The sequence below is a fragment of the Erigeron canadensis genome, chromosome 8 (genome assembly GCF_010389155.1).
Source record: "Erigeron canadensis isolate Cc75 chromosome 8, C_canadensis_v1, whole genome shotgun sequence".
NCBI lineage: Eukaryota > Viridiplantae > Streptophyta > Magnoliopsida > Asterales > Asteraceae > Erigeron > Erigeron canadensis.
Genome location: NC_057768.1, coordinates 17,929,284 through 17,957,110, shown reverse-complemented (window position 1 = coordinate 17,957,110; position 27,827 = coordinate 17,929,284). Strand labels below are relative to the sequence as shown.

The following is a 27,827-nucleotide window of genomic DNA, read 5'->3' as shown; positions in this document are numbered from 1 at the left end:
GTTGTATTGTATATAGTTATTATTGTAAAACCAAATGACGAAGTTATAAGAAAAACAAATGTTAGATGTGAAAAAAGAATAAAGACAAAATTTTAAAAGAGTACAAAGGATATATAATGCAACAGAAAAATTTTAAGAAAAAAAAATAGTAAATACCAAAATGTATAACAATTTAAAAGGTTTATAACATTTTAAAAAGTTATAAAAAAAATCTTACATGTAATAAAGGTAAAAAAAACAAAATATTACAAAAGTTTAAAAAAACCATAAAATATATAAATTTAGGGGGTTGAAATAATAAAAAAAAAACAAGAGGGACATAAAAGTCAAAAGAAAAAAAAAGAGGGGCCTAAATGCAAATATTTATTATTGATTACAATTTACAAACTAAAAAAAAAAAAAGGAGGGGAGGAGGGTTTGAACCTGTGACTTCCTCCCACACAAGCATAGACACCAACCATTCTATTAAGTCCATTCTTTATTTTATATTTGTTAAATCTCTTATTTATATTTAAAATTCAGATGAAGACAAAAAAAATATTATTCACATGCTACTCCTTTATTATAATATGTAATTTAAAGAATACATAAGTTGACTAATTAAAGACCTGTCTCACAAACAATTGTATGCTGCAAGGTATTAATATGCTTCAACGATGAAAGATAAAATAATTACTAACAAATTTCATCTACAAAAATTATAGAAATTATGAAATAAAATATATATTGTGTTAGAGTTATATTATTTAATTATGATTTTATTTACATTTTTACATTTACATTACGTTTTAGTTTTTTTTTTTTCTTTTTTTTCTTTATAACGAGTTAATAGTTAGTGGTTAGTAGTTAATAGTTAGTGGTTAGTAGTTAAGACATTACAGTGACATCCAATTGTGCAGTATGCAGAATTCGAACAACATATTTCTGGGGTGAAACTCAAGACTTTCAAAAACTGACCTAAAATATTTTTTGTAAATAAAGTACAAGAAAATGTAAGAGCTTTTTATAAAAAAATCTTTACCTTCAATGACAAAGAGCTTTTCAAAAATTAGCGTTGAATAAAATACATTAATTTAGTATAAAAGTATGTTCAAGTCATAGGATATAGGTTGGTAGATTTTAAGCTTTTTATTTACCCTCTCATTTAAATATTTATAATATAATTAACTTTAAGCTTTTAAAAAGCTTTTTGTCATTGGAGATTAAAACTTTTCTTATAAATCTCTTACACTTTTTTTACAAAAAAAGTCATTGGAAAATACATAATTGTGAATTCTCTAAGAGCACCCCTAATGGGTTATACCAATACTAACCAATACAGTGTCACATCAGCAAAACCTCTTTACAATACATTTTCCTCAATTCACACCCAATACCCAATACATCCAATACATTCCAATACACTTCAACATATTTATTTTCACACTTTAATTAAATAAATCACAAATATATTTTATAAAATAAATACATAATAAAACAATGATAATAATAAAAATATAGGAAATTTGTTATTTAGGAAAACAATGATAATATGTGAAAACATGGGGTAAAATTTGAAAATTTATATATACTAGATGACAAAAGTGTCATCATCTTCTTCACAACACCCACACCACACAAACACAAACCGGAAAAAAAAATGGCCGGCCAGATTTGAAGATACACACACAAACACACACATTCACAAACACACAGACGCATATATATATATATATATAGTGAAAAGTTATTTTGAGAACCATTAAAAAAGCAAGAACTTTTGAGAAACTTTAAATTCAATCTTAACCACCCAAAAGTTTAATCAATGGCTAATATTAATAATGGCATTCTGGTAAATAAATGGAAAAATATTGAACGTTTATTTAAATAGAAAAGGGTGTTTTAGTCACTTTGATTAATTAGAAACAGTTTCTCACAAATTGGGGAACACTAGATTTATTTTTGAAGGCTCATCAAATCTTATTTCCATTCCTTAGCAAACTACCATTCAATTGGTAAGCCAATTTAGAACCCACTATAAACTTTGTTTCAATTAATGCATCCTTATGAGGGTTGGTTATTATCTACAACCCAATTCTAAAATTTCAAATACATAAAACCTCCAAAGTATTCAATTCGAAGTCTACTCAATGCGGCTAAGTTTGGATTTTGTTAGTTGTATAATTGTGTAATTATATATATATATATTGCTGGTAGAGCAGAGAGAAAGAAATAAAGTTGAACTTTTGATCTGGACCATTGAAATTAGTTTTACAAATCAATCTGGGCTCTTGAAATTAAAAATCTAGATATGGTAACTAATTAATTATACTAAATGTGTAGTTTATATATATATATATATATGATAACATGTTTAAGATTTATTTCGTCTTTTTCCTATCTCTCATTTGGCAACGTTTTAATGATTTTTTTTCCTCTTATTTTTAACCCATTTTCAAACATGTCGCTTTTTATAATAATAAAAACTAGCTTAATATTCGATGAATGACCAGGTTAAACGAATAATTATGTAACTTACAATATACGAAAGTTGCATTGGGGTTAGTTTATCATTATGAGTTAGAAAATAAAATTTAAAAAATTAAATTCAACAAAAAAAATAAAAACATTTTTAAATTGGTTGGAATAAAAATGTCGTTATTTCCAACCATTTTTAAAACGGGTTGTCAATGTCATTACACAACCATTCATTTCTATTCAGTTTTCACGTACTCTTTATTTCCATTCATTCACTCTCAACCATATGATGGTTGTTCTCGACGGGAAGGTCTCGTCGGAGATAGTGGCTGACGGGATCGGAAGGTTGATGTAGATCTTGATAATTAGACAAAGTTGAGAATGCCACATCTTAGCTATAAAATACCATCATGAGCATAATGACATCAAAAGTGTATTTGTCTTCTTGTTTGTTTAGGTGGAAAAAAAAAGAGGATGGTGAATCTAGCTATGATTAGTGGTAATATTTTGTTATTCAAATGGAAGAGGTAAAATGTAAAATGTAATACAAATTATTAAGAGTTTATATTTGAACAACAAGAAAAACTAAAAAAATGATTTTTTAATTAATTAAAAAATCATAAAGTGATTTATTTAGGGGGTGGGGGGATATATTATTACTTCAATTTTTAATTAATGTATATAATACGTAAAAGTGTTTTTCTTAAGAAAAGTGAACAAGATAGCCGTGAAACCTAAATTTTAAAAGATTTTTAGAGGTTATCGGGATAACACACCCTACGAGTCTAATCCAAAATTTCATATCCATTATTTTTGTTAGTTTTATATTATTTAGAATATCCATATATTATTTTATTAATTCAATCATATTTACTGTCATATAGTTTTTTACAACATATATTTATTAAGATTTTTGATTTTAAATTTTACAGATATATAATAATGTTTTAAATTATGTGGCCTATATATGTTTTTCTTTTATATAGATAAAATACAATGTAACGTTTAGAAATATACTTAACATGATGTTTTAGTCATCTATAATGTACTTTAAAAAGTTTATAGCAAGTTATTATATAATTTAAAATTTTGTATGAAAGAGTAAATAATTTTAGATAGAACAACAATTAAAATAAATATAAGTATAATTATCTATGGTTCGAGTTAATGGGTTCGGAATGCCACTATATAATTATAATTATAATTTAAAATTTCTCAACCAAAACCTGTAACTCTGTCAGTTCGTTAACAGAAACCCAAGCACCAACCAACAAAACTAAAGTTTACGAGTTAAATGGTTTGGTGGGTTGATTTCAGGTGATATGGTTGGTGGTTGGCAGATTGATTTCAAGTAAATGGGTTGTGAGTTGTCTGATCAAATGAGTTGATGGGTCGACTTATTTTAATTTTTTATATAATTTAAAAATACTTTTGGGTTGATGGGTTGATCTATTAATCCAAAAGGTCAACCCGACCACGACCCAAAAACTCAAGTTGACAGATTACTGAGTCGAGATTTCACAACCCTAACCAAGTTTTTCCAGGTTAGTTTCAAGTCGAATTTCATGTAAGGTCGTGTACATATATAACCGACTTCATATATGTTATATCCAAAAAAATACAAGATTTTTTATCTTAACATATGCCCGTTTTCATAATAAACTTCAATATAATATACTATAAGACATATATTTTTCGCAATGTGTGATATATTACTAATAAATTTAGTTGGTAACCCGGTCACCGACCGCGTATTAATCTAGTCATATATATTTATGCTCCCATAGAGAAAATAATAATATTGCCTTTTATTCTCAACCTTTTAAAATAAACTAAAATCTAATCTTCACCCTAAAAAATAAAATGCTAATCTTGACAAGTTAGAATTAATTGCTACAACCAATTTATGTCGTTTTCATCTATCACGAATATGATTATTATTTAACATCTATATAATTGACTTAAGTTTTAAATTTTGTTTAAACTTATTTATAATTGAAGAATTTTTATATGAAGTGACCCAATATATATAATTTTCAATCAAATAACTAATTATTAGCTACCATTTTTGTTAAAACTATTTTGAAGTCATTTTTTATTTATATATTCTTAAATGATATATATTTTACATTTGTTTGGAAAAAATTTAAGCTACAAACATAACATATATTTATAATTTTTTTTTGTATCATTACACAAAGAAAAAAAAAATTACTACTTTTATATATGACTGTCAATGGACTTGGGTTAATGGTTTCAATTTGGCAAGTAAAATTTTTTTTGAATCCAACCATACTTATTTTTATCATAACGTCAAGAAATCATTCTAATAAATAAGTGATGTATATTAAAATGGACAGAGCATATAAGTAATCTAATTATTACTCTTGATTATAAAGTTGACATGGAAATCTCAATCAAGGTCTGTCAACCCGTCAACCCATCAACCCGAACTCAACCACCAACCCAAAAAAATCGGGTTGGCGGGTTAGATAGGTTGGTGGGTTGGCAGGTTCCCACATTAAATGGGTTTGTTGGTTGATCTCAGATCATACGGGTTGGTTGGTTGACAAGTTGGTTTTACGTCAAATGGGTTTGTGTGTTGTCGGATCAAATGAGTTGATGAGTCGACATATTGAAAATTATATAAATATAAATATATTTGGGTTAAATATATTTGGGTTTGGGGGTTGATCTTCTAACCAAATATGTCAACCCGACCCAAACTCAAAAAGGTCAAGTTGGCGGATTATCGGGTCGAGATTTCACAACTCTAACCCAATTTTCCGGGTCGGTTTCAAGTCAAATTCCGTGTAAGGTCGAGTATTGACAATTTTAATACATATCAAACCGACTATATATATATTACATCTAAAAGTGTATATGATTTAAGACTTATTATGAACAGTAGGTACGATTTCATATTAATTTTTATTTTTGAATTAAAGGCTTTTAAGTTTACTTTATAATCCGGTCAACGACCGGGTATTAATCTAGTTTGTTTTATTATGGAGATGGAGCCATTAATATTAAAGACCCTATTCTCATTCTTTGTTCTATATCTTACATGTTGAACCCTTTTATTCCATATCCATTTAAGTATATACGTACATATTAGTGTTGAACCCTTTTATTCCATATATCCATTTAAGTATATACGTACATATTAGTATATGTGCATGAAAAGTGCTACAAATATAAGTATATAAATATTTTGTATATAGATATTGTATCTATAAGTTGGCGATTACGTGTGCATAAACAATGATATGAGCATATGTATGCAACTAATTTGTTAGTGATCACATGTGCATAAACAATGCTATGAGCATATGTATGCAAAACTATTTATTTGGTTATCACATGTGCATAAACAATGCTATGAGCGCATATGTATGTAATTATTTAGTTTTTTTAGAATGACAAAAATATATGTAATTATTTAGTTAGTGATCACATATTCATAAACGATGTTATGAACACATGTATGCAACTATTTAGTTGACGATCACATGTATGAGCATATGTACGTAATTATTTAGTTAGTAATCACATGTGCATAAACAATTCTATGAACACATGTATGCAATTATTTTGTAAATGACAATTTTATAATTAGTTAATGATCACATGTGCATAAACAATGATATGAACACATGTATGCAATTATTTTTTAAATGACAATTTCATAAGATTATTCGATGATCATATACGCATAAATACTCACATAAATGTATTTATACAAATAAATTATAAACTAGATTAAACCCGTCCGTTGGACGGTAATATTATAGTAAATTCGGTAATATTATAATAAGTAGATAATATATGGTTTATTTAATCCTCTTAATAACTGAAATGTATTAATTTTATATAAAATAGTTAGTAAATATTTTTATAATGTCATATATATTCGTATATATAACTTAAAAGAAAAAAAAAATTGTTTTAACATTCACATAAAGCTAAATCATACTAATTAATTTAAAGGAAAAGGTTTTGCAATTTTATGACTCTTTTTATATATAACTAAGGGAGAATATGAGAAAGTTTATACGTCATTTTTATTTTATAAAAAATATGATTTTTGTTTATTTGTCATAATGTTAGATAAGTAGTCTTTATTTACATATCAATTGAAATGCAATATATGTATATAAACTTATCTCATTTAATCTTACATGACATTCTTAATTGATAAATCTTAATATATATTAAAAGACAATTGATCAAATTTCAGTTATCTAATCATAACTTTTGTTTCTTCGAATTAACTTAATAAACATGTGATTAAATTTAGCTTTATATCATTTGAAAAGAAACATAAATAGTCGATCTCTATTTAGTAGGATTGGATAATGGTCCATCTAATAAGTTATAATATTTAAATAGGAAATTAATAGTCGATTTATAAATAATTGGATAGGATAATGGTGCTTCTCTTAAAAATAAAAATATAATATATAAATAGAACCCCAATCTAGATAAATAATAGTATTAGTATATTAATTAGTGTGAAAATAATTAAGAGAATGCCACATTGGAAAAAATTCTAAATATCAATTAAACAAGATTGCCACATTAGCCTTAATCTATCCTCTCTTAGTTATATAGAGATAAAAGATTCATAAAATTAGTTAGTGCAAATATACATATATAAACATGATTATCTAAAAAACAAACTACAATTAATGTCACAAAATGGTGGAAAGTCAACAGAATGAGCACGAAAATATATATCCATTTGGAAATCAGTTTTCATTTCACGAAAATTATGAGGAAAAAAAAGCAGTTACGAAAAGATTTGATTAGTACTCATATATTATTATGTTGATTTTACCATTTTGTCCTTTTAATTAAAAAATCAAATCAAATATACTCGTAAATTGGAAAAAATATGATTGGTTTAAAAGGATTCTTAGAAGTTCTAACTATTTAAAATTTCTTAAAATAACTTTACCCTATATATATATATACATATCTTTCAGAGAATAAAAAAAAGCAACCTTCTCCGTATTCACAACCACGAACCGTCCAATACGAGACCCAATACACACTCAATACGGTACACACCCAATGGTTTGTATTCAAAATCGAATACTAGCAATACGGAGATACATTAGCGGTGCTCTAATAATCCACTACTACAAATGTAGGAAGTGAGATTTGAACCATGATAAATTTATGGAAAATGATAAATACTCATAATTAAATAGTCTAATAATTCTCCTAATATATTAAGAAGGTGACATGTGGTATCCACTAATTCTCTTTCTTAATCTTGCCCCCTGATTTTTTCACATTTCATCATCCCATAGTTAGAAGAATTATTAGGCTATTTGGTTAGGAGGATTAATCATTTCCCAAAATTTATATATTATTTTAGAAAGGGAAGTGATTAATCCTCTTAAAGTTATAGCTTAAAAATCCTTCTAACTATTGGATAATGACATGTGGAAAAATCAGGGACAAGATTAAGAAAAAAAAATTAGTGAATACCACATACCACCTTTTTATAGTGTTAAAGAGAATTTTTAAGCTACTTTGTTAGGGGATTAGTCATTTTCCTTTTAGAAATGTCATTAACTTTTCCTCTTAATTAACACGGGACTAAATCTACTTTATAGAAGTTGGACGATGATATTTGAAATCAAAGATAAAAGAGGAAATGTATGAAGAAAAAATTAAAAAGCAAATTGGTTTTGTTTCGACTCATAAAGTTTTGAAAAATAAAATAAAATAAGAGGATATAGAAAATACATGGTGTATAGATATGTCTATTGAAATATGAGTTTCGTTCGTTTTTCCCTCCCTTGCTCTAAAGCAAAGAAGCGAAATGACGAGGAAGAGGAAGGAATTGTGCTCAGGTTCTTCAGTGCCAAGGATTCAACTACTTGAATTCCTCTTTCAATCAACTCAAGTAACCGCCCATTTATTCATATATCTATATCTGTATATCTATCTCTATACCTAAAGTCATATACTGAGTGAATGAAACAGGATCTACAAGTCTCTCCCATTGTTAAGTACACCGCATTATCCCTCTTCGCTCAACGGTTTTACCCGATCTTCATCTCCAGGTATCCTATTTTTTTATATTATTATAACTATTATTTGTTTTTTTTTTAATACTATTATTATTATTACTCTATTATTATTTGGAGCTCAATTTGTGGATTTTATTCCTTCATCTATATCTATATTGCTATTGATAATGATCCATGGAATAATTCGAATATTTCTTTGTTATAGGTATAACGAAATATAGTTATATGTATTACGATATCTGTTACTAGAAGGCTGCTTTTAGCCGTCATGGTTATTATATATGTGATGTGTCAAATAATAGTAGCGGAACCAAGACTCAAAGTCACTCGTACCACAACTTATCTACTGTCATATAGATATCTAATTATTTGAAAAAAGGATGTGGTACACATGGTCTGACATGTGTATACACATGGTTTTTTTTAGCTAAGTCTTTATGTGGTCTTCCACAGTCTTGTAATTCTAATGCTTATCACATGATATAATATTTGCCGGTAAGTTTTCTTCTTTATCATATATATATATAGAAAAAAGTTTTAAAATGGGAAAAATGGCTTAATTTCTAGAAAATGAGTATTTTAACTCGTTATGACCCGTTGCACCAACTAAGAATGAAGCTATTTTGATAAACAATTGCACTCCGTGAACCAAATGGGTCCCCATAATGTCCTCAAAACTGGCGTGTCCATTCTGGTTGTTTGGCTGGGATAAAGGACTATACATTCTTAGAAATTGTGTGGATTGATGACCACTAGATACTGGTAGATACCATATGGAAGACGTGTAATGGTTTTGATGATATGAGAAGCTGAAGTTTTTGTTGAGCCCATGAGACAAATCCGCTTGTTTGTAGTCTTGTCTGATTGCCAGTTGTAGGCTCTAACTAATCTTGTTATCTGGGGAAACTCATTCGTAGTTCCGAGGTCCTAGTAAAAAACTGCAATGCTTTTTTTTTTTTTTTTTAAAATTTTTAAATTCGAAATTCAAATTTAAACGTTTGTCAAATTGTTGTTAAAGTATCAAAAGGTTATGAGATATTAGTTGGATCTTGATCCACAAATTTGTATTTTAGGCAGCTGACTATTAGTCAAAATATGCATATGGAACTTTGTACTAAGTCAGCCTTGGCATTTTGTGAGATGGAGGGAGTGTTTCATTTCATGTTATTGTGGCTTGGTACATTGAATCCCTGTTGAACTCAGAGTTTTGCTTATTCTCTTTCCAATTCTAGTTAATTGGAGTGTCTTTCCTATTACCAGATTTTGATATTCACAAATATTTATGCCCTTTAATTTAAATAAATACCTAAAACCTCATAAACCTCTTACAGCGTCAATTTAGAGGACTAGAATTGGCATAAGATGTGTTATATCACAGATGATATACCATGCTGCGTATTTTAATTTCACAGGCTAACAAGGCTAAACATTGAAAGTAAATGCTTATAACTTATAATGATAGCTCTTTTGGAAAGTTTTACATCAAATTTTCAGGTTGTTGATCATTATTGTTTGCCTTTCAAAGATCTAAGCAGGACAGTATAGAACACTGGCTTTTACAACCTGTAAGAGAAAGCAATCTTCAGCTGTTTGCTCTTATTGCAATATGGATATCAAGCAAAGTATGTTTAATTAACATCATTGACTCTTCACATATTTCTTTTACTATTTGCATTTTTTCAAGGACCATATGATATACATTACTGGCAGATACATGATTCTCGTCCTTTACCCGTCAAAAAGTTAAAAATTCTGGCAGACAAGATAATACAGGAACAGCATTATACAACAAGAGATTTCGCAGAAGCAGTAAGCAAACTTTTGTTTCTTAACATTGATCTTTGTTAAAGGAAACAGCCTTTATCTTGTGCTTCTCATAGCGATTGATGAATTAAACTTTTCAGGAGGTGATCTTCATGCAGGTGAAATTTCAAAGTATATATGTTACATAAAGCTTCAATAGGTGTGAATGCACCACATATTCACTTTTTGATATCAATATTAACACCATGAAGGTATTGCATTTTGAGATTGGTACATCAAATATTGTCTACAGGTTCCTTGAAGACCTGCTACTTCAGTTAAGGTGACAGTCAGTATATCTAGTTTGCATGCTTAATATCTTCATATTGTAATAACTTTTCGTTGGTTTCTCACTAACACCAATATATCTTTGCTTGTGTGAGTTCAGGGAAGTTGCCACAGTTGGGGACCATTTGAATTTTGAGGTGTGCATGGACATCATGGATCTTCTTTATGAAAAGGAGGAAACTTCAATTCTTTATAATTCTCCCCTTTCTTTGGCTGCATCAATCCTGGCATGTTTCTCAGATCTTGACTATTTTGCAATATAAACAAGCATGCTTTATCTCTACCGTGTCATTTAATCATTCGTCTGAGTAAGTGTTATCAAATCCTGCAGGTTGCCTCGTATGTCATTATAGTTCCTAAACAAAGATGGGAGTTTCCTGTTCTTCCTTGGGGTAAGCTATTTTTCAAATATATTTCTATAGGAATCTAGTTAGAGGTGGCATAATGGGTTGGTCTGATTAATTGTGTAACTGGTCAATATGAGTAAATATTTCGTAGGGTTGACTTAATGCAGTGTTTTCACGATCCTTTTTCATAAAAAGTTAGTGTTGAATTATGAATTTAATCCGGAAAGCTCATGTATTGCCAGATGCCACTAAGCGTATACATAAAGTTATAATGTGTCTGCCAATTAGGTTTTGGACTTGCTTAGGAGAATCTAGAGGTCTTGAGCTCCAAACTAACTTGTGTCTCAATAGAATCATTAGTGATACATCAATGGGCATGCAAAAGGATTTTTTTTACCACTCTTCTTGTTAAATAAGTTAATAAACAGTACATCTACATCTAAAAACATCCATTAGATACAATTGGTAATCTATTTTGTCAAGAAAGCCTGTAAAAAGTGCATATTCTTCAACAGAAGTAGCATTTGGTGTAGAACCGTAGTTTTCATTCTCATCAACTCCTTGTTAAAATGTTATCTTTACATTAAACATCCAACACCATATGAACTTTGTGGTATTTATCTTTACTGCCAAGCTAAAACCATGACTGAATTTAAGGTCACATTTTGGTTTAACGACACAAGACACCTTATTTCAGATTTTTGGTGAGTTGTATAAGTACATCATCTCGAAGAAATTAAGAGTTATATAAGCCATAGATACAGATCCTTATGCAGACCCTAATGGTCTAATGACATCTAGGTCAAGAAGTAGGATAAAGTTTCCAAATATAGTTTGCTCATTATGAGTTCAGAATTTCAGATAACTAAATCTAGTAGCTTCTTATTTTTAAAGCATCAATTGTTTCCCCTACGATATCATTTGTCTTGTATTTTATATTGTTATGGGGTCTTCAGATTTCAGAATGCTCTTCAACTCTGATAACGATATCCCTAACCACTTAGGGTTAAACAAATTTAGAACTCTTTCAGTTATTATTAAATAGCGTAAGCAACCACCGTAAACTTTCTTGTTAGTTTTGGGTTAATATCACATATATTCACAATTTCACAGCATATGCTTTGGCTTAAAATTGAGATCTTGAATATGTGTATCAGTGTATTAATGTTTAACTATGCTGGTATGCAGTAAAAGTCCTTTCAACACCATGCTTGATTTGACTTAGGTATAACAAAATTACAAATTAGAGGTCACTTGTGTCATATTGCTCGATTTTAATGCTCTGGGCTCCATCACTTACCTGGTCTCCTCTTCAAATATTGATTGAACCATATCTGTCAAAAGGAATAGTATTTAGGTAACAGTGAACCAAACTATATGCACGAATCAACTCTTTAACTATAAAGAACTATGTGCGCCTAGGTAGTGTAGCGTAGACCCCCCTACTAGGTCACTTTTGGCTTGCTTTTAGTAATTGTGCCATTCGACTCTCGTTTTATTTTATTATGTTTTTTAAGTGCACATCCACGGTTCGGATGCGTCTAAACTATATACCCTACTATTATTCATTGGAGGTGATATTCGTACCACGACTTTTGATCGGTTTACCACAATGTATAACTTTTATAACTGACTGTACAAACCGGTAATGCACCAAAAAAAAAATGGTACAAGTATCACTTCCCATTATTCATTAGTCACCCTGCTAGGATTCCTCCTCCAAATGTGATTAGTCCAAACTATCTTGCTTCCTTTTATCCCTCGGTTAGTATATTTAAGATGGTCTCTCATAAATTAATAATCTCTGATGAAATATTATATTAAATTATAGTTTCAATTGTGTTTAAGCTATCTTTGATACTAGCCACAGAAAAAAATGGAGGAAAAAGAATGGGGTGAGAGAGGCTCGAACTCTCGACCTCAGGATCACTCGCTTAGCTATGAGACCTACGCGCTAGCCAACTGCGCCACCACCCCATTTGTTTCTTCAATTAGTTCTTAAATTTTAAACGGATATGTAGGTCTCCCAATTTTTATTTTTGAACACTTGGTCAAACGATAATTATTGTTTTCGCCTTTGAAATAAAAACTAAGTTACAGTATTATTATAAATATATACGAGCATGGTACCCGCGCAATGCGGCGACGATGACATTAGTTGTGATGTGGTGGCGTCGACGGATGGTGATGGCGTCAGCGTTAAGTGGTGTAGGAAATTGATAAAAAGATATTTGAAATTAGGGATAGTGAATATATATCTTTTAAAAAGATTATGGAATGATTGTGTGAGTTAATTAATTAAGGGTAAAATGGTAATTTCGCATGTCCCAAAATTGTAAACTTTTCAACATAGGGGTATAATTTTTATATAGTAGTACGAGCATGGTACATGCGTAATGCTGAGGCGATGACATTAGTTGCGATGTGGTGGCATCGACGGATGGTGGTGGCGGTAATTGATACAAAAGATATTTGATTTTTAGGGATAGTGAACATCTTTTAAAAAATTATGGAATGATTGTGAAAGTTAATTAATTAAGGGTAAAATGGTAATTTCGTATGTCCCAAAATTGTAAACTTTTCAACATAGGACTATAATTTTTATATAGTAGTATATCTATAGATAGAAGTATAGATGAAGGCAAGCTTTTTTTTTTTGCTCTTTTTTTTACTAATATCGGGTTTGACAGATATAAAATGTACCAAAAACACAGGTCTCTGCAAAGTCATAAATGTGCGGTTGTATTCATATAAGACCATACAAACTATACACGTATAATTAAGAAATTAACTTAATTTTAAAAGACAAAGACAGTATATTTAAAAAAAACCCTAATTTTTAATCTGTAAAAAATATCATGTATTGTTTTTTAAAAAAAGTAATGGGAGGAACCCTAGCCCCAGTACCACAATTGGTTACCCATCGACCCACCCCGTATGAGCCGTATAATGCCGGTAAAATACCTTTATCCTAATCCCCACATGATCTTGCACCCCGAAGGATCGAACCTGCGTATTTAAACTTCACATATGGGTGTAGGCTTTATTGGTAACGGATATTTTAAAGGAATTATTTTTTGTTTTCAGCGGGGATCAAATTTGAGACCTTAAGGTCATCAAGTGTTTACCTTATCATTAGGTTAATTCCTTGTTGGTTCATGTATTGTTTTAATCAAACACTTTATGTGATATTTCACCTTTTTCTGTTGTGTATTCATCCTTTCAAATAAAATATAATCTTATTGAATTGTTAAGAAAAAAAAGTTTACAATTTTATTAAGACAGAAATATATGTAACTACAATCCTTAGACAATTATACACTTGTGTTAACTAACAAGTTAGTAATTTGGTATGTTTTTTTTTTTCTTTTCATTTTACTCATTGTTTTTGCCAGCCGACTAATCCGAGGATAATCACCCCTATACAAGTGACCTCGAGTCATCGCTAGTGAATCTTTGTGCTCAATAAAAGATATTTTTTTGTCATATAAAATTCAAACATGTTGTGATTCTTCATTTAACGTGGTTTATAGAACTTAACTTTTAGTGTGGTTCAAAGCTATCCACAGTTAGTGGCAAACTGGCAATAAACCTTCATAGATCTATTGGTCTTGAATCCACTCACAACACCCACTTTCTTTTGTAGTTTATAAGGATTTATGGGGTAAGCGTAGTGAATAAAATTATATAAACAAAATTTATAAAAATTAACGATAAATGTTATATCGATAAATATCGCAAGAGTTAATCTTAAAAAGATAATAAATAAATAAATAAATAAATAATTGTAACATTACATTTTTAAAATAATTTATCGTAATAACTAAAGGATAATATATGAAGTTCTCCTAACATTTTTCATAATAAATTAGTTTGATAACTTTTGATGGTCTATATTATCTAAGATTTTGTTCTCGATTGCCATCATTCGTCTATTAGTTAGGTCTTTCTTGACCCGTTGTGGATCGTAAGTAAGATTTCAGTTCTTTAATTTTTAAAAACTCTTTCAATTTTAAAAAAACTCTTTTGTGTAGATGCTATTGTTACTAGAATAGTTAATAATATTCATTAATCTATGCTTGCATTTAAAAACAAATCGACCCAATGACTTGAAAACCTAAATACACACGTCCCTAACGTCCTAACCACCCCAGTCACTCACTTCACCCTATGCCTAGCCTAGATGTAGGTTGAGATGCCTAATTATCATTGTTTTTAAACACGATTGGATTTCAATAGATGATAGGAAAAGTGAGTACATGAGAGTTACACTTACTCGCAAACTAAGATGCAAATTGACAAACTCTCTAACCCGCTCACGTGAATTTGTATATATCTACAACTGACCTGGCATGTCCATTCAGTTAAAACTGAATTTGCACTAAATAATGCACAAATTTGTTATAATGACTATTAATAGCTGATTTTGACTCAAGTTTTCGTTTACTTAATTAACGTATATGTCGTGACATATTTATTTGTTATGATCAGTTTATGAGAGTGTGTATTTCAAACATCGATATATAATTGCTGAAGTAAATATTATTGCAGTGAAATATGGGATGGCATGCAAAGAGGAAGAGATCATAGAACTTGTTAGATACATATTGGAACATGTGTTGCAACCTCGTTCATGATGAGACTTGAGAGGCTTCTATATACCATCTAAAAAGTGTGATACATTGCTTTAAAGCAAAAGACCCAAAAATGAAAAAAGCAAAATATCTCAAGTTCTCAACAGTGAAACCCTTTTGTATTCTTTACTGATCTAGAGGCTGTGGAATAAATAAAGAACAAATTGCATTTTTGGTCCTTTGTGGTATCACACTATTTACAAGTTTCGTACAAACATGTGTAAAGTGATGTTTGCCGTCCCTGTGGCATCACACCAGTAATATCTTTGGTCCAAAACTAACAAGCCGTTTATTTTTCTCTGTTAGTGTGGCCATGTGCCAGACATGTGAGGGTAATTATGTCATTTTCTCCGTTAACACCCTCACCTGTTATAGTCCTTTCGACTATCTTTCTCTCACACTTTTTCTCACTTTTATTACCAGGTAATTAACATTTTCCTTTTCATTAATCTTTAAGACACGATCTAAAACTCTTTATATACTAATCATAAATGAATACAATCTAAAACTCGAAATCAGTATCTGTTAGTTTTAAAATCCGAATCTCACAAACACATTAATTCGATCAATATATCCGACCAAGCAACATACACCCACATATTACACCTTCATATACGAACAGAAGAAGAAAGAGGAAACAAAAAAATGAAAAACAAAAAAGAAAGAAAAAGAAAAGAAGATAGCCTAATTGCACATACTTGAGATTAACATTTTTTAAGAAATCCGGGAGCCGGCGCTTGTCGTTGGTCTGAACAGGCGGCGACACCACCACCATCGATCAGATTTGTGATATCCGGTCATGATAGTAAATTATTAATAATGGTTTCTCATATTTGAATGGCATCCCCTTTTGTCCAATTAATCCAAATTATGAGTGAACGGGTCGATTGTTCAATCCGGAGCGGTCGGCGGATGTTGAGGTGGACTGTTGAGAAGTGAGTCATCGGCTTCTGGGGATTTTTGGTCGGAAGTTGATGCTGGAAGGTTAGAGGATGCAACTGAAAGGGGTATTATGTACAAAAATCAAATCTTGAACAAGGAATTTGTTGAGTTAAGAAGTAATGCCTTAGAATGTTAATAAATCGAGTGAAAAACAACAAAATGAAAAATGCGGTTATAAAGAAAAAAAATGGGATGGTGAAATTTTCTAATAAGGGATGAGGAGTGGAAATGATTGTTTGGTTGCATATACAAGATACAACTTTAGTGAAGAAGATAAATAACAAGTTAGTTACTTGTGACATGAAAATGACATAATTACCCTCACATGTCTAGCACATGGTCAAACTAACAAAGAAAAATAAACGGCTTGTTAGTTTTGGACCAAAGATGCTACTGGTGTGAGACCACAGGGACGGAAAACACCACTTTACTCATGTTTTTACGAAACTTGCAAATAGTGTGATACCACAAGGACCAAAAGTGCAATTCATAGTTCTGGTAGTTATAACAAATCAAGCATATATGTGTTAATTCAATATCGATGCTAAATATGAATGTGATGATCGGGATTAACCCATCACATACAGCATTGAATGTAAGTGCTTGTACAACATTTCGGTTGTTTTTAAACTAAAACTGTGGAAACGACTTTTAGAGAAAAACCCTTGCGCCTAAGATTATTATTGTTAATAGATCCATAGGTAACAAGCATTCACATGTACTGATGTACATATGTAGTATTAATATATTTAATCAAACTTTGAAGCAAATTAATTATAACCAATAAACATATAGTGTTTGTTACCGGTGGTTGTTTGATGTGCAACGGATGATGGAAAAAGACCCACAAACTTCTCCCCCTTCAAAAAAAAAAATAAAAAAATAAATAATATATTATGTCTAATAAGGGGACCATACTAGATTTTAAATCAAGGAGGTGTGTTGGAATATATTATGTCTAATATAGTGGAGATATATTCTTAGAGTTAAAAAAATGTCAGGTGTTGCTAATGCTAATCCCTATAATGCTTTGCTTCAACAATTTCAGGTGACTACTTTTGCACCAATTCTTCAAATTTGATCTCTCTTTTCTTACAAAATGTTGATTCTTGTCAAAATCAAAGTATAAGATGCATATAATATATATATATATATATATATATACTGCTTCAAGAGTCTAAATGGGTTTATACAAAATCTTTCTCTTACTTGATTTAAGATAGTTACTAAAATTATTATACATTTGCAGTTTAAATGAATTGTCATCGTTGTTAGGCTTTAATACTTGAACTTCATTTTTATGTGGATATCATCAGCAAACATGAATAGCCATAGGTGAGACAGAAGCAGAAAAGGACCGAATGTTGATAGAATTGGAGATAGAATGCTTACAAGTTTACAGAAGAAAACTTGATGAAGCTGCAAATGCAAAAGCTCGCCTTCATCAGTCTGTGGCTGCCAAAGAGGCTGAACTCGCCACCCTGGTGGCTTCCCTTGGTGATTTTAACGTTTATTCGCTGGTAAGTTTTTCTTACAATAAAGCAGTTGTGGCAAAATGGGTGGGTTGGCTGGTTGAGCTAGGTAACAAGTCAGAATGGTTCGTTTTCGTTCGGCAATACCCATATTAAGTTTTTGTTCTACCACATCGAACTGAAAATAATTCCATTATAGTTATTACAGTGAATAAGGAAAAGCTGCCCATAAGTATTAAAACTACAATCTACAGAATTTTAAACCTATTTGACCTGATTCTCTTTTAGTTACCGAATTGGCGTGCTACAGGATTTCTTTTTTCATATGAAAGGCTTGATGATCTGCTATATGGGTTGAATATACCAATTTAGTAAAAAAATAAATAAAAGAAAGTTAAAGATCTATTCCATTTTAACCTTGAGCCTTTTTTGTTTTTCCTTTTTGTAGCATTTTTCGTTTGCTACTCAAGTTTGCAGTTATGCTTAATAGAACTACACCGACAAGTTCTCTTCAATTTTTTGCTTCTGTATTCAATAATCTTTGTGGGGTTTGCTACATGACTTTAATAGTCATGTGGGGTTTTGTTTAATTTTATTCATTAGTTTTTTTTGTGAATAATCATTTGAAGGGTGTGGATTATAATTGGCTTAAGTTTATGAAATCTTATTCCAAATAAATGTCTAATTATTTTGGTTGGTATAGAGTTATTTTAGCTGACTTTTGTTTCTAGAGTAATCATTAAGCAATAATGTGGTTAATTATAGAGCAATCATACTGAACATATCACTAATCTTGGTACCCCACTCCAAAACATTTCACAAGTTGAATCATGAGTTATGTCATTTCCTTGTACTTTAAGACCTTCATTAAACGAAAATATATGACTCATCAATTAAATGATATCAGTCACATAGTCTTTAATCATTGGCCTATCTGGTTTGACCATGAGTTCCTTGGCTTTTCTGTTTTACTTTAATGGATTCACCTCCGTATGGCAGTCTGGTGATTACTAGTGATTACGGCTTCATGCAGGCGAGTTGCAGCCTGTAGTCTGAACTAAGGACTTGGAGACCTAATGACTGAAATACCCCTCCTTAATAGTCTAATCTTGTGGACCAACTCAATTGCCTATGTTATTTCGGATTGAAATTTGCTAATTGATGGAACGTTAATATTTATTCCGAAGGAGTTTATTTGGGATCATAATTTATCTCTAATTGGTGACAACTGTGTAACATTTATAAAGAGAGAATATGTTTTGCCAAGATGACCAGGCCTGTTATGACCTATAAAAATCATCCATTCTGGCACAAACTCATATTATATTTGCCACCTTGAATCGGCATTTTCATTATTCATGTGACGGATAATATAAGTAAGCTTTGTGTTAAAAAATGTTATGCCCTGTTATCGGGTTGGTCGTTTGTCATGCACATATCATTTGTTCGGAAGCATTTTCTTGATATACTGAGCTTAACGTGCGTGTTCTTAGTGTTTTAGATAAATGTGGATAAGAAAGCTTCATCATTGAAAGGTCAACTCATGATACTCACACCATTGGTAGAAGACCTGGAATTAAAGAAAGAGGAAAGAATTAAACAATTTGCAGACATAACGAGTCAAAATGCAAATGCCATTAGTTCTGTAAATATTGAAGAACCTGACTTATCTACCAGAAAACTTGGTGAATATCAGTCTTGTCTCCGTTCTACTCAGAAGGAAAAGGTAATTATTCCTTTATGCCTGTTTCCTAATATTCAACCCAATTACTTAGGAAATGGTCGCTTCTGGTTATTTTTAATTTCTAACGTACGAGTAAATTAAAAGTAAGCTAGAAGTGAAAATGGTCAAATGGGTTAAACAGGTTAAAAGTCCCCAAAAGTGCATTATTAGTGCATTGCAACCTCTCTCTCTCTCAACACAAATGACTAGATCACAGTTGTAATTGTAATTTTTTTTAATCATATCTGACATATATAAATTATAAATTCAACTCTGCCTTTTACAGATCTTCCAAACTTTACTTTTGTTGTCTCAAACCCATTTTGATCCATTCCCCAAATTGTTATATTGTTGGCTCTTCTTACATTATATGAAAAGGACTCACAAAATTGTAAATCAAGTTATGAAAAGCATCATCTTTATTTGCAGTCTGAACGTGTCCATAAAGTTTTGGCGTATGTGAATGAGGTGCATTCATTCTGTAGCATTCTTGGGTCAGATTTTGGCAAAACTGTGAATGCGGTACATCCAAGCTTACATGACATAAGCATGGAACTAGCCACAAACATAAGTGATAGCACATCGGAAGGTCTTGAGAATGCCATTTTGAAGTTGGAAACTGAGAAGAAAGTCCGGCTTCTGAAGGTATGTTGTGTACCCAAATCATTCTAGTAATTAACCTCTTAAACAAATGAAAAGGGTTGGATGGTGACATTACTCAAAGACTCAAAGATAGGCCAAGTATACTTAATGCACAACATCTTAGTTGTTTTAAGAAAATCATGCATAATATTATTCTGATATTATAGTTTTCAGCAATCATATTTATCACTTAACATAATTACAAAATAGCAACGATAATGATTAACAAGTGTCTTTAAGTAGACCTGATCTTAAAACATCTATTTGACCCAAACAAATTTCATCCTGTTACTCCACCTGCTCTATGAACCCATTTTGCCACTTTTAGCAGTTTTGTTTTATTGCAAACAGTATTCTTCTACATGCTACAATGTAGTTAAAAGACATTGTCATGTCACTATTCGAGCTTTGGAATATAATGGACACAACAAGAGAAGAAAAAAGCTACTTCTCAAGAATTACATCGACTATACGATTTCCGGAATCTGAAATTGTCGATCCGGGGGCTCTTTCAACCGAAATTATTCAACAGGTTTATACCCATGTCTGAATATTTAACTTTGTTTTCAGTTTTCTAAGCAGTTAGATTGTTGAATAACAACGTTCTGGGCAGGTGTCAGAGGAGGTTGAGAGGCTCAATAAACTGAAAGGAAGTAAGATGAAAGAACCAGTTATGAAGAGGTGGGCAGAATTGGAAGAAATATGTTTCAAGACACACATCAAACCTGACCCAAGCACGGCTGTTGACAAATCTAATGCAATGATGGATTCTTGTAAGCAATCTTGTTTCCAGATAATAGCAAGTCTCCCACTGAGTAACTTGGTAGTCGTTTGACTCAGTCCATTTGTCTAGAAATGGAAATGGCTAAGTTCGATAACGGGTCGACTTGTAACTCATTTTCTCCGAAGTTTCATATGGATAAAACGATTAAGTATGTTAACAAATTTTTCTTCGGTCATTATTAATTCAGTTATCTGAATATAACGAGTCAAGAGGGATCATTCTTGTAAAAAACTCTTGAGGCTTTCGACCTTCTTCCTTATGGCTATTTTTTCTTTATTACTATTCTACATAATATGACCCATTAGAGATAAAACATAGCCCCAAATTGACTCATTCTTAGGTAAATGGGTCGAAATTGTCATCTCTGATTCGTCTTATGAAATTTGCATCATTATCTGAAAAAAGTCATGTTCATTTTACTTTGTTTCCATGCTATGCAAATAACTTGATGGTAATATTCTGGGTCAAAAACATCTAAACGTAATTTTTAGATGTCTAACGATGGTGAAAGTATTTCCTTGAAAAATGTGTCGAGTCAAATGTTTATGTTCTTGTGAAGCAAAGAGAGTATGTTTTAAGAAGTTATATGTTTTAAACGTTTTGTAATTATAGGTTTGGTAGACCCTGGTGAACTTTTAGCGAACATTGAAGTGGAAATAAGTAAAGTATCAAGTGAAGCATTTAGCCGAAAAGAAATCCTGGACAGGATCGACCGGTGGCTTTCTGCATGTGAAGAAGAAAGTTGGCTTGAAGAATATAGTGTGGTAATTTTATATTCATACTTAAGATATTAATCATTAATAAAACTTAAGAAAGGATCAATCAAGGTGTTAACAGGTAAACCCGACCCATTCTGACTCGTCCAGAAAATTACCTGTTTTGACTGTTTACCCAGCCCTCCGCGACCGTTGAGTCTTGGCACATATAGTTTATTCCCTCTTTTTCTAAATCGCCGTGACTCCGTCTCACATGTAATGTAAGAGTGTGTCCTATTTGATGGCTTTTATGTTTAGGCTTCTTCTAAGTTCCCCATCTTGTCTTTTAGGATCCAAAGCGCTACAGTGGTGGAAGGAGTGTTCATATAAGTTTAAAACGTGCTGAACGAGCTCGAATTACTGTTAAGTCTATTCCAGGTATGCATTGTCTTCTTTCAAAATACTTGCTTTATTGAGTTTGAGTAATTGATGGTCACTCGGTTATAGCTATTGTTGATAACTTGATATGTAAAACACTCACATGGGAAGACTACAAAAAGAAGTTCCTATATGATGGGGTGAGGTTTATTGCATTATATGCTGACACATTCCATTTTCTGTTTTGTACTATCCATTTCACTTATAGTTTTCTTTACATTGTTTGATATATATATTATCCGTAGGCACGATTGGTGACGATTTTGGGGGAATATAAACTTTCAAGACTACAAAAAGAAGAGGAAAAGAAGCGATCAAGGGTAATTTTGTAGGATTTCTTATTGTATAGTTTTGGATGTTTCATGTTGCCGAATCTTTAAAGTTATTTGTCTGACCATAGCTGTAGTTACCAGAATAGTGATATTGACTTGTTCGAAAAATGTTTGGTACTTTTTGGAAATTTATAGACATTCAATAGCTAAACAATTTTCAAGAACAACTACAAACTTTCATTCTAACCGCACCTTTGTCCTCTAGGATTACTACTTAATGGCACTTTTGTTATTTGTTAATATTGTTACAATCTTACAAATTACATTATATATATTGTGCAGGAGCAAAAGAAGCTCAGAGAGTTGCTACTTAAAGAAAAAGAATCCATTTATGGGTCCAAGTCTAATCCAAGGAGAGCAGGTAGTTTTAGAAAGTCAACAAATGGGACTTTGACTCCAACCCCTCCTAGGAGTTCGATCGGCAATGCAACTCCTGATCTTATGACGCCACGATCTTATTCAGGACGACACAATGGGTATTTTAAGGACTTAAGAAAGCTGTCTACTGGACCACTTTGTTGGAATTCAAGTAATAATAATCACCGGATGATCCTGTGGAATCTGTAATGACATTAAACATAGTTGTCATTGATTTCGGGTTCCCAAAACAGGATGATTGATTAATAATGAGATTGATTAATAATGAGATGAGTAATTTGACTGTATCTTGATGCACGAATTTAGAGAGGAGAAACATACGAAAATTAGGGTATTATGTGCGTAGGGATTTACTTTTAACCTAGGGTTGATGACTCTCTATATATAAGGGGAGTATTTACACTTTCAACCCCTTTGGTGTTTAATGTGTGAACTATTAGTCCTCTTAGATACAATCACCTAATGAAAACCCTATACCGCGTCTTTAAGAGTAAATATGCCCATCATATATTTTGTTGGACATATGGATTTCAGTTATCGTCAATTATCATATCATGAATGATAAACGATTAGTGACGGTCACACTAACGTGGTTCCAACATTCTCCCACTTGACCGAGCAATCATTTATCTATGAGTATTCGTTAAGTCCGGAATAATACTCATTTTGTTTTAAACCGAAATCATAGCCAATAAGTAAAGTTGTAGAGAAGAACATCAACTTAGGACCCCCATTAGTCAAATTATGACTCAAATTTAAAACTAATAAGCAATGATCAATTGACCAAGACAAATTTTGTTACAATAAAGTCAATACACCAATACGAGTACTCAAAGTGTAATTAATAGACAAACAAAATCTAAATAAGGAGGAAAATTTTATTAAGACAGTTAATAATGACCAATAAGTACAATATGCTATTATATTATATTAAGTCTTTAGTAAGCCCCATCTTCAACACGTACCCTACGCAGATATTAGGAGGAATGCCTTTGGTCATCGGATCCGCTAGCATATGATTTGTACTTATGTACTCAATACAAAGAACATTTTCCTCAACCCGTTCGCGTACAAACAGATACTTTGTATCGAGATACAACCTAGCGCCAGTTGAACTGTTACTGTTCGAGAAAGTTACGGCAGCTGGGTTATCACAGTAAAGCTTCAATGGTCTAGAAATAGAGTTGACGACTTTGAGTCTACTGATAAGATTCCTAATCAACATCCCATGACAAGTGGCATTATAAACGGCAATGTATTCAACCATCATGGTGGACGTTGCAGTCGGTTTCTGCTTATGACTCTGCCAAGAGATAGGTACGCCAGCTAACATAAAAATATACCCAGAAGTAGATTTCTTATTTTCCTTGATTTTGGCAAAATCAAAATCGGAATAGCCTACTACTTCTAGATTGTCACTTCTTCTATATGTTAGTTTGTAGTCTTTGGTCCCTTGCAGATATCGTAAAACTTTCTTAGCCGCTTTCCAGTGTGCTAATCCGGGATTAGATAAATAACGCCCAAGCATACTAGCAATGTAAGCGATATCTGTACGAGTACAGACCTGAGCGTACATAATGCTCCCAACTACTGATGAGTAAGGTATCATCCTCATTTGCTCCTTTTCAATCTCAGTGCTCGGGCTTTGGAAAGTACCAAATACGTCTCCTTTAACTACTGGAGCTACAGTGGGTGAGCAATGTTGCATGCTATAGCGTTCTAAAATCTGCTCAATATAGGCCCTTTGAGAAAGACCTAAAATACCATCATGCTTATCCCGATGTATTTCGATACCTATAACATAAGAGGCATCACCGAGATCTTTCATGGCGAATTTCTGCGAAAGCATCCGCTTCGACTCATGCAACATATCCAAGTTGTTACTTGCTAGTAGAATATCGTCTACATACAAAATAAGGATTATAAAGTTACTCCCACTGATCTTGAGATAGATGCATTGATCCACTTTATTCTTTATGAAGTCTTGTTCTTTAATGACTTCATCAAACTTAAGGTACCATTGTCGCGATGCTTGCTTCAACCCATATATGGACTTCTTTAACTTGCAGACCATATGCTCTTTACCTTTTGGAATGAATCCTTCAGGTTGCAGCATGTATACATCTTCTTGCAAGTCTCCATTTAAGAAAGCTGTTTTGACATCCATCTGATGTAACTCAAGATTAAAGTGAGCTACTAGTGCCATAACCATCCTAAAAGAGTCTTTATGAGACACAGGATAAAAGGTCTCTTGATAATCTATTCCAGCCTTCTGAGTATAGCCTTTCGCAACCAATCTGACCTTATAGCGTTCGACGTTTCCTTTCGAAGTTTAACCAATTCCCAAACGTCATTATGCTTCATGGAATTAAGCTCGTCAATCATGGCTTCATTCCACTGAGTGGAATTAAGGATTCTGTTTTCCGCATTTTTAAATGCCGTTAGGCAAAAGTTTTTGAAAGTTCAGATTTTAAAATGACGGGTGTTACAAGTTGGTATCAGAGAAATGGTTTAAGTGAACCAATGACTATGGACCATAGGACTTGGACTTAAACTGTCACACCCCAAAATGGCGGGATATGATAAAATAGGATCATAACACAAATTTGCAATTAAACAATCTCTAAATGAGATGTTTTAGAAAATATAGTAGAAACAAACCATCGTTTTCCATAGTAATAAGAGTTCATAAAAATTCTAGGGAGATTTTTAAAACATAATAAGTTTAACAAAATATAATGCCAAGAAATCTCCAATAAATTACTTCAAGTTATGCAAATTGTGACTCCCACATTGAGCATCTAGCAAATACTTCATAGAGCTCAATTACCTCAGAATACACACATAAAATACGTCAACATAATGTTGGTGAGCTCATAGGTTTATACCAAAATAACCGTCGATCACATGATTTATATAAATGATAATGTACGCATACAATATCACAAAAATTTAGTAAAACAACCATGTAATGCTCATGCCTTGAATTGATACCTCAACAATAATAAGTTTACCCCTCTTGTAGTGCTTATGCCAATTACACTACGCTCACATTCAATTATTATATATCCGTTGTGCCATAGCGCGACTATGCCGGATAGGGGTGTCAACCCAAATAGTACTATTTATAATATTCGCGCTGCTGTTTCTCGATTCAATTCTCAGGGGATTTTAAATAAGGCAACCATATAAGTACATAAGCATACATAAAAAGACTTGTGATCATAAATGTGTATTCTCATCCCAAAAAGATTTAAAAAGGGATCTATGAAAACTCACCTTAGCCGATGAAGTAATTTAGTATGATGGCGAAACAAGCAACTAGTCCAAAAGAGTAATATGCCCTATAAAAATTTGGTTCAAACATTCGTTAAATTCTTGATTTTAACCAAGTCATTCTTGGTTACCAAAATGAAATGGCCAGTTAGGTCAGTCGGGTGTTTACATATAGTGTAGGTGTTTACACAACCTAAACAATCATCACATATACATCATTACGTTTGGGCCCTTAAACGTGCACGTGTCATAGCAACTTAATCATGCACATTTCACATATCATCATCATACATCACATTTCATAGCATTTCATTTCATATCGTATCCTTGCATAACATTTCATAGCATATCATTACATATCATATCATAACGTCACATATCTTTGGGGTAGCATTTCAGGCTTCAATATGCATATACATAGCCCATATCACCTCCCGTGTAATCCCGATTAAGCATAAGTATACAAGACATCAATTGGGAAGTTATTATATGAAAACTATGTTTTTGTTGAACCCTCAACGTGTCAAAGTAGTGTATCTTACCTCTTTGAAGCGTACAAAATGATAACGTAAGTTACCGAGCTTTGCAAGTATTCCCGACTACCTATAATCATTAAACAATATAATAAGCTAAACAAGTACCTACTTACTTTTGTTCATCAATCAAGCCTAAGTATCTATAAACATGACCCATGACAAGGCTTGATGCATCGGACATTCGATTAATGCTTTAAGGCTTACATAACTCGACGAAACTCGACATACACTCACTAAATTAACCTTTCTGGAAACTTTACATTACAATCATCTTTCAAAAACATTACCATTAGAAAGTAGACTCCCTCACGATTCCGTGGATATCTTATTTGTCAAAAACGGAGTTACGGTTCAAAAGTTATGGCCATTTGAAAATTGTGTCGCTATTGCGTCGCAACTACCAAGTTGCGTCGCAGCTATGTGTCACTGTTTTCCAGTTGCGCCGCAGCTAGCCCCGATTCTGCACAAACCTCATTGTTTAACCTCCAAAACTTAACGAAACACACCCCAAACGACCCCAAACCTTATGAACGACTTTTGCACCTCAAAATTCACTATTTTAAGACCATAATGATGCAATGAAATCATTGATTAATCCTTACTTGATTTGCATCACATAATTAAACATTTTAGGTTACCGAATCGATCAAAACACACATTTTTGACATCAATTGATCTTCCAATAACCTAGACCAGTTATGGATCTGATTATATGATTGAAAGGACATGAAATCAATGTTATTATACCTTGGATACCTGGAGATTACAAAACACTCTCGAATCAACCGAATAACGATGAAATCGAACAATAGGATGCCATGGAACAAAGGGAACGGCTAGGGCTTCAAAGGAAATGTATATTCTCTGATTTATGAGTCTAATGACAGATTATTAGACCCTTAACCCGTTTTTTAGTTTCCAGCTTTATCAAAACTAGTACTTAGACTTCCTTATGGCTCATATTTAGCTTAAAACACCTATGGGGAATACTTACAACACATTAAACACTTTAAGCACCTCCAAAGACATTAAA

The 27,827-nt window shown here is 31.9% G+C and overlaps 2 protein-coding genes and 1 non-coding gene across 4 annotated transcripts; 2 read left to right on the top strand and 1 right to left on the bottom strand.

Annotated features, from left to right (window-relative positions):
• Positions 1-8,162: 8,162 nt before the first annotated feature.
• LOC122579544 (cyclin-J18) lies at positions 8,163-15,933 on the top strand. Of its 2 annotated transcripts, none has more exons than XM_043751732.1 (9): positions 8,163-8,377; positions 8,458-8,537; positions 10,030-10,126; positions 10,248-10,313; positions 10,409-10,426; positions 10,520-10,590; positions 10,696-10,822; positions 10,927-10,987; positions 15,494-15,933. In XM_043751732.1, exons 1-9 carry the CDS (start codon positions 8,294-8,296, stop codon positions 15,577-15,579), a joined length of 690 nt encoding a protein of 229 aa, XP_043607667.1. In that variant the 5' UTR covers positions 8,163-8,293; the 3' UTR covers positions 15,580-15,933. The 2 variants fall into 2 exon arrangements, with proteins under 2 accessions (XP_043607667.1, XP_043607666.1); XM_043751731.1 differs by having other exon boundaries at positions 10,215-10,313.
• Positions 12,834-12,919, bottom strand: TRNAM-CAU. Its single transcript is given in 2 exon segments — positions 12,834-12,869; positions 12,882-12,919. It is a non-coding gene; the product is annotated as a tRNA-Met (tRNA).
• A 1,553-nt stretch (positions 15,934-17,486) lies between the features above and the next one.
• On the top strand, positions 17,487-23,269 carry LOC122579875 (65-kDa microtubule-associated protein 6-like). Its single transcript, XM_043752137.1, has 11 exons — positions 17,487-17,566; positions 17,835-18,038; positions 19,492-19,716; positions 20,143-20,358; positions 20,732-20,887; positions 20,969-21,128; positions 21,752-21,903; positions 22,185-22,272; positions 22,342-22,412; positions 22,518-22,592; positions 22,887-23,269. Exons 2-11 carry the CDS (start codon positions 17,880-17,882, stop codon positions 23,169-23,171), a joined length of 1,587 nt encoding a protein of 528 aa, XP_043608072.1. The 5' UTR covers positions 17,487-17,566; positions 17,835-17,879; the 3' UTR covers positions 23,172-23,269.
• The last annotated feature ends 4,558 nt before the right edge of the window (positions 23,270-27,827 follow it).

Coding starts and splice junctions, on each gene's coding strand:
- LOC122579875 (XM_043752137.1), top strand. CDS start 17,880: ATGTTGATAGAATTGGAGATAGAATGCTTACAAGTTTACAGAAGAAAA. Junction 20,359..20,731: donor AGAAAGTCCGGCTTCTGAAG/GTATGTTGTGTA, acceptor GCTACAATGTAG/TTAAAAGACATTGTCATGTC. Junction 22,593..22,886: donor AGGAAAAGAAGCGATCAAGG/GTAATTTTGTAG, acceptor TATATTGTGCAG/GAGCAAAAGAAGCTCAGAGA.
- LOC122579544 (XM_043751731.1), top strand. CDS start 8,294: ATGACGAGGAAGAGGAAGGAATTGTGCTCAGGTTCTTCAGTGCCAAGG. Junction 8,378..8,457: donor TCCTCTTTCAATCAACTCAA/GTAACCGCCCAT, acceptor TGAATGAAACAG/GATCTACAAGTCTCTCCCAT. Junction 10,988..15,493: donor GTTTCCTGTTCTTCCTTGGG/GTAAGCTATTTT, acceptor ATATTATTGCAG/TGAAATATGGGATGGCATGC.